We start from the raw sequence: 7,605 nt of genomic DNA on the forward strand, positions 1-7,605 counted from the left end.
TAATAGACCATTAGAATTCTATCGGAATAAAATATCAAATGCATTATCCAATTATTGCTTCTAACTATGTTTTAGGGGGTGAGTGTAATTATCGTTACCACAGGGACCTTAAAGTTATTTAAGCATACCTCAGAGGTGTGGATGTAATTTACCCAATTTTTTTCTTAGCAACTTTTGTTTTCTTCTTAGCAACTGTTTCTTTTTGTTTCTTAATGCTGAGAACTGAGAACTTCTTCTTAGCAATTTATGTTATATGCTACTTGAAACTATGTTTATTTTATTGTACTGTCTCTTTGCATAAATTAATTGTATGATATTGTATATAATAGACCGTCAAAATATATAACAAATTTTGAAATTTCATATCTACGGGGCATTACGTATGCGCGGTGCAACTCCCCTAGTATATATATATATATATATATATATATATATATATATATATATATATATATATATATATATATATATATATATATGTATATATATACACATTATTCTTACTACTTTAGTTGATAATTTACAATATTTAAGATTTAATTGCTTAAAATATCACATTATTAATTGTTTTATAAATAAATAAATTATATATGATTAATTTTATATAAAATAAGTTTCTAGTTATTGTGTAATATGAATGATCAAATAAAATATTTCAATCATATTGAATATAAAAATGTAAATGTTTGCTCACTAATACAATATTTGTATGGGTTCTTCTACACGTTAATGGTTAAAATGATCTTGTTTCTCTTAAACGCTTATATATGTTGATAATAGAATATTTCAAGATATGAATAAATTATTAAGTTTAAATTAAATTATTCGTAGTTAACTCAAAAATATATTATTTTATACATTATGTATAAAATTCTACAAAAATGTACATTAATATACAATGTTAATATATATATTTCAAATTTCAAATAATAAATAAGTTTGATTATAAAATAAAAGAATGGACAAATGGATAATATTAAGTTTAGCGAATTAATTGCATGATCCATGTTAATTGTTTTAATATTTAATGCACTAAAGATTCAGCAGTTGATTAACTTGATTCGATGATAAGCTAGTATGGGCATTTTTAATACATTTAAAATTAACATCATTATACATCATTTCAATAATATATTTTAATAATTTTAAAATCACGAGACATACCAAAAAAAACATCATCATACATATATCTCATAAAATAAAATAAAATAAAAAGAAAAAGAAAAAGAAAAAATGCAATGTAGTTAGGGGTGTCGGAATGCAATTTTGGAATTCCACAGATTCCGATTAAAAAATATCCGAATTTAGAACCGTACATTTTTGGCACGGAATTGGAATTTTATATAAAACTACCAAAAAATTCGATTCCCGACGACTTTAGTTACAAATATTTTGATTATTTTTCGAAATATATAATATAATTTTCTGATTTATTTTTGTAATTCCATAATATAATGTATGTTATATTTTATATGAAAATTTTGAATAAGGGTCAAATAAACTAAAAACCTTGAAAAAAAAAATAGTTTCAGAACTATCTGTTGCATTTTTTCTTATATAAAAAACCATGTGTTGTATATTGTTTTTTTTTAGGGTAAATGACCCCCATATCCCTGAGGTATGCTTAAATAACTTTATGGTCCATGTGGTATCGATAATTACACTCACCCCCTTGAAACATAGTTATAAACTCTAATGGGATAATGCATTGGATACGTTATTACGATAGAGTTCTAACGGACTATTGGTTTCAGGAAGTGGTGGAGACAACAAATAGTTATGAGTGACTTAATAAATGTTGTGGGAGCTATGTCACCCCATAATTCTATTGTTATCTCCACCACTAGCTAAAAGTAATAGTCCGTTATAACCCTATCGGAATAATGTATCCAATGCCTTATCCCATTAGAGTTTTTAACTAGGTTTCAGGGGGTGAATGTAATTATCGATACTATAAGGACCTTAAAATTATTTAAGCATACCTGAGGGGTGTGGTTGTAATTTACCCTTTTTTTTAGTGTTTTTATGCAAAGGCCCTGACCAACCATTTTTATTATTCTAGGTTCAAGGGTTATATCTCTTTCGCCAATTTTATCCCTTAAATATGTATTATAAATAAATGCGAAATAATGTATTAAAACCAATTCCTAATTGTAACCCCAAATTAACTTCAATTTAATCAATTTTGACCACAAAAATCCGATTTCGACCTTTTCTTTTTTTGAACTTACTTTTTCTCAATTTTTTATTCTGGTGCCGGTTTCCGGCGTTGATTTATGTATTTATTTATTTTTCCGCCGCCGGTTTCCGTCGTTAACTTTTTTAACATTTTTTTCCCTAAATTGTTTCCCGTTTTTTTACTCTTGCCGCTGAACATGGACCGTAGTTGTACTATCAATAACAGTAATTATACTGTCGGTGACAGTAGTTGTACTGCCGTTGATAGTACAATTACTGTCAACCACAACAATATTATTATTTTGTCGGATTTTTTTGTTTGATTTTTCGAAAAGTCAACGTAATTATATTACTGTCGTTGGCTATAAAATTAACACAATAATATTACTGACAACCACATAAATATAATTTTTTTGGTTTTTTGTTTTGTTTGAGTTGTAGACAGATTAACTTAATAATATTATTGTATACTATTGTAATATAACTGTAAACACAATAATATTACTATGGTTGACGGTAATATTACTGTTGTTACAGTAATATTACTGTGGATGACAATAATATTACTCTCAACCACATCAATATTAATTATTTTAGCTTTTTATTATGTTTACTTATGTTGAACGAACAACATATTAATATTACTCTATTACACAATATTAGTGATTTTTGTTGTGTAAATATTACTGTGCAACAGAGTAACAGTAATATAGTTAATATGACTATAAACGACAACAATATTACTATTTATTTAAACAAGCAAAAATATATTGAAGAAAAAAAATCAAATAAAAAAACAAAAAAACAAAAAAAAGTCAACACCGCCGGAGACCGGCGTTAACCGCAGGCAGAAAGAAGAAAAATAACAATTGAACGAAAAAGAAAAACAATCGAAAGAGTCAACGCCGAAAACCGGCGAAAAAAGGAAGAGAAAAAAAAATAGTCAACGGCGGCGACGAACGAAATTGTACTCAAAATTGAATAATTTGAGAAATTTTGGGTCAAATTGAGGTTAAATTAAATAAAAATGATGAAATTAGAGCATATTAAAATGTGAGGGGTATTTTAGTCTTTTACAGACCTATGGACAATGTCTTGACTTTGGACCCCTTAGTAAATAAGTATTCATTGATGAACTTATTTGTAATGGACCTTTATTTTGTAGTATTTTGACATTGGTTACCCTTTATGCTAGTTTTACTATGGGCTCCAATGAAATTTTTGTTGATCAAGGTATTTTAATTTATATAATCCTAAAACAATAAAAAAAATAAAAAAAGAAGAAAAAAAAAAAAAGAAAAGAAAAAAGGATGACAGAAAACACGACTTTAAGTAATGTTCCACGAGGGTGCAAGAGAAGCGCACCTGGGTGGTTGAATGAAGCTTTCTCTGTAGACAGGCACCTCGGTGCCGGGATTAGCGCATCTGAGAACCTGAATCTCTGTACTGTGGCACCATTGTGGTGTTTGCTTAAAAAAAAAAAAAAGTTTGTACAAAACAGAGACAGAGCCGTTTCCTTCTTGTTTTATGTTTTCTTGTCTTTGCTTTCTTTTCACTAAAAATAAAGCAAAGCTAGTGTTTGTTCATATTCGCAACCAGCAGAAAAATGAATCCTCTTCTACAAACTCCACTCCGAATACTAGGGCAGAAATTCGCAAGTCAAGCTGCGAAGCAGTTCTCTGCAGTTTGGAATATTGATAAATCGACAATGGAGCTGCAAAGAAAGATTGAGAAGATAAGAGCTATGTTGGATAGCATGGAAGAAATTAGATGGACTTCCTCTAACGAAAAGGCATGGAAGGTTTTACTGGAATTTGCGGTTTCAGTCGTGTACTCTACCGACGATTTGCTCGATGGAATTTATTTGGATGTTCTAAAATACAGAGCCAAGCTCTCTGAAAATTCCTCCAATGAAGGAGAAACGGAGGTAAGAAACATGCTTCTTTCGACTTTCGATTCAAAGTTGGCCACTAAAGTAGCAAATCGAGTGAAGAAGTTGGAAAAAATTGAAAGAAATATTGAGTCGCTTTACAATAATGAGAGGTCCAAGAAGGTTTTAGAATCTAGGCCTTACAGTTCTGTGGTGGACAAGATGCGTGTGGTTGGACGAGACATAGAAATTAAACATATTGTTGATACATTGTTGGCCGACGAGGGAGATGATGTTTCTGTCATACCTATTGTGGGTATGGCCGGAATTGGAAAGACAACTGTAGCACAAATTGCTTACGGTGATGATGTTAGACTTGGTGATAAATTTGATTTGAAGATGTGGACCTCTGTGGGTATAAATTTTGATATCATCAGCATCACAAGGTCTATAATAGAGTCTGCCTTAGGAGAAAGATGTGAGTTATCGAACATTGATTCCATTCAAATGAAACTTCAGAAATTGATTCATGGGAACAAGTTTTTATTGGTTTTGGATGATTATTGGAGTGAAAACTATGAGGACTGGGCCCAATTGTTTTCTCCGTTCATGTTCGGGTTAAAAGGAAGCAAGGTCTTGGTTACCACTCCTAGTACGGCCGTGTCCCAAATTGTCGGCACCGCCCCTTCAATCGTTTTGAAGGACTTAACCGATGAATATTGCTCACTAATTATCAAGAACCGAGTGCATATAGACGACTTACACTTGGAGCCTATTCGGATGGAAATAGCAAAAAAGTGCAAAGGGCTTCCTCTCATAGCGACGACTATTGGTACAATGCTCCGCTACAAGCGTGGTCGTACCGAGTGGGAGTACGTTTTGAGCTGCGATTTATGGCACTTGGCAGAGATTAAAAATCAAATCTTCCCGGTGTTAGCACTTGGCTATTTTCAACTTCCATTAGAGCTAAAAGCATGCTTGGTTTATAGTTCATTTTTTCCGAGTTCTCACGAATTCACAATGAATGAATTGGTTTTACTCTGGATGGCAGAAGGTTTAGTAATTCCCACGGGAAAGATGCGCCCGGAAGATGTTGCTTGCGGTTACTTCAAGAAGTTGCTATCGGCCGCTTTCTTCCGTCTCTCCATAAACCAAAATTCGAAGGGGCAAGAATCTTACAAAATCCATGATGTGATTCACAGCATGATCCGGTTTATATCCGGTGATATCTGCCTTTCCCGGGAAGTTGAACAAACAAGCAAAGAAGAATTCGTCTTCGAAGTTGAACAAACAAGCAAAGAAGAATTCGTCTTCCCAAAAGGAACCCGTCATATGTTTGTGGACCGCAAGATTGTGCATAATGTGGTGCCAAAAAACTCACACAAGAAGAACTTGCGGACTCTGATAGTGTCATCCAAAAGTAGTGACACAACCAAGGTCTCGTTTGATTTTCTTTTAGATATGAAGCACGCAAGAGTGATAGATTTGAGCAATATGGGTATTGATAATGTGCCCCATTCGATTTTTGAAATGAAGCGTCTTCGCCTTCTCAATCTTTCTGGGAATCCTTTCTATGCGTTGCCCGATTTGTTTGGGCAGCTCACCGCTTTAGAGACACTAAAGCTTGAGAAATGTGATGGACTTAAGCAGTGGCCAAAGAACATGAAGAACGTCGTTACTCTACGGCATCTTATTTTTAGTGCACGTATGCTACAAAACATGCCATTGGAGTTTCGTAAATTGGTGAATCTTGAAACGTTGTCTGCGTTTATAGTGGGAAAGAGTAAAATTCATCATGGTATTCAACATCTTAAAGACATGGATATGCTAAGAGGATCCATTTGCATTGTAAATCTTGAGTATGTACTTAGTCATGATGATGCAAAGGAAGCTAGCCTACACACGAAGCCATTCCTTGACAAGATCGAATTTGTATGGAAGGCCGCAGTAAAAAATGGTGAAGAAGTTCTTGACGGTCTTTGTCCCCATAAAAATGTGAAGGAGTTGGTGATCGCAAATTATAATGGTGAAAAGTTTCCTAATTGGTTGAGCACTCTGCCCCAGCTTTCAGTTATTCACTTGATGCGTTGTACGAAGAACTCCGTCCTGAACGAATTGAGGATACTGGAAAATCTTAAATCGCTTGTCATTGAAGAGATGCCTATGTTGGACACTGTTAGTAGTCGGTTTTCCGGATTACTATGTCTGGAGTCTCTCAAGATAGTAAAGATGAAGAAAATGACTGCTTGGGGAATGTCTGTAGTTTCCGGTGAAAGTCGTTTCCCTAATCTTCGTATTCTTGAAATCAATGAGTGCCAAATGCTAAAGGAGTTGCCGGTGCTTACCGATACAAAACTTGAATGTCTAACAATCGTTAATTGTCCCAAACTTCTTTCATTGCCAATTGATGGTTTGCCCAAATCTCTTAAAGAATTGGTGATCTCAGGATGTGATAAGCTCAAACATACGTGCAGCGTAGGCGAAAGGGATTATAAAAAGATTGAATGGGTTGAGAAGATAACTATTGACGGTCAGACTCTGCATATTATCAAGTCTCCTAGCATGAAAAGCATTGTTAATCCAGATTCAGAGGACCGTACTAGAGGTATTTGTACGCGAAAGACATTTGTGCTCCATTTGAATTTTTATTTGCTTTGCAATTTATGATTAGTCCAACTGGATTTGTTTATTTGTGTTTCAGATAGCCGAGAATAGCGTGTACGTGAAGGGGGCATCAGTCTTAGGCTGTCATCTTTGGGACAGGTAGTTCCTAACTTAACTCATGCTATTTACATTGTTGTCCAGTAATGTGATTCGACGAATGAATATTTGAGAATCATAACCCCTAAGCTTTAGATTCAAATGTGTAAAGACCAAATTTGGAATGTAGGTAAGAGGTATATTCAGTAATAGACTTGCAATTTAAGTTCTATGATCGACCACTAGTTTTGGTTCCGAATTTGGTGTCGGCAATTAATGATATGATTTTGTTGCTGACAAAAAGCAAGGAGGTAATTATCATATCTTTCTATTGATTTATTTTTTAGTTTAAAATGTGAATATAGCTCATTTACCAGCATTCTTAGTTCAACCATATATGAAAAATGACACCTTTTGCTGATTAGTTTTCTTTGATAACTTGGACACAGGTTTTGAAAGCTCATTATCAGATGTTGTGGAAGTTGAGGATTTCTCTCCTACTGAACCCGGATTTTGATTTTTATGTTGTGGAAACATGAGATTTTTCATTTTTATTCACTCATATTCGGAATCTTAGCAGCTCTAGCTAGGCTCTCATATTTTTGTTGTTCTCCCGTGTTTATCGATGTGCTCGTGTGACTGTGTCAGATGTAGTTGTTAAATTACACACCCAGTTTTCAGGTGAGAAGAAAAAAAAAAAAGATGATCTACACCTCACTTTCTGTAATTTTCCACCGCGGTGCCAGATAAGAAAGATAACGAGCCCTTGAAAGCCCTCTCTCTCTCTGTAGACAGGCACCTCGGTGCCGTTTAAGCGCACCCGGATGCTTAGGTTGCAACCTAATTCTCTGTAGTGT

At 33.8% G+C, this 7,605-nt stretch overlaps 1 protein-coding gene across 1 annotated transcript; it reads left to right on the top strand.

The window, feature by feature from the left end:
• Window positions 1-3,784: 3,784 nt before the first annotated feature.
• LOC148767643 (putative disease resistance RPP13-like protein 1) lies at window positions 3,785-7,265 on the top strand. The gene is made up of 2 exons (XM_088824724.1): window positions 3,785-6,653; window positions 7,198-7,265. The coding sequence occupies exons 1-2, from the start codon at window positions 3,785-3,787 to the stop codon at window positions 7,263-7,265; spliced, it is 2,937 nt and encodes a 978-aa protein (XP_088680850.1).
• Window positions 7,266-7,605: the final 340 nt, after the last annotated feature.

The sequence above is a fragment of the Erythranthe guttata genome, chromosome 10 (assembly GCF_056151865.1).
Source record: "Erythranthe guttata isolate IM_541 chromosome 10, IM_541, whole genome shotgun sequence".
Lineage (NCBI taxonomy): Eukaryota > Viridiplantae > Streptophyta > Magnoliopsida > Lamiales > Phrymaceae > Erythranthe > Erythranthe guttata.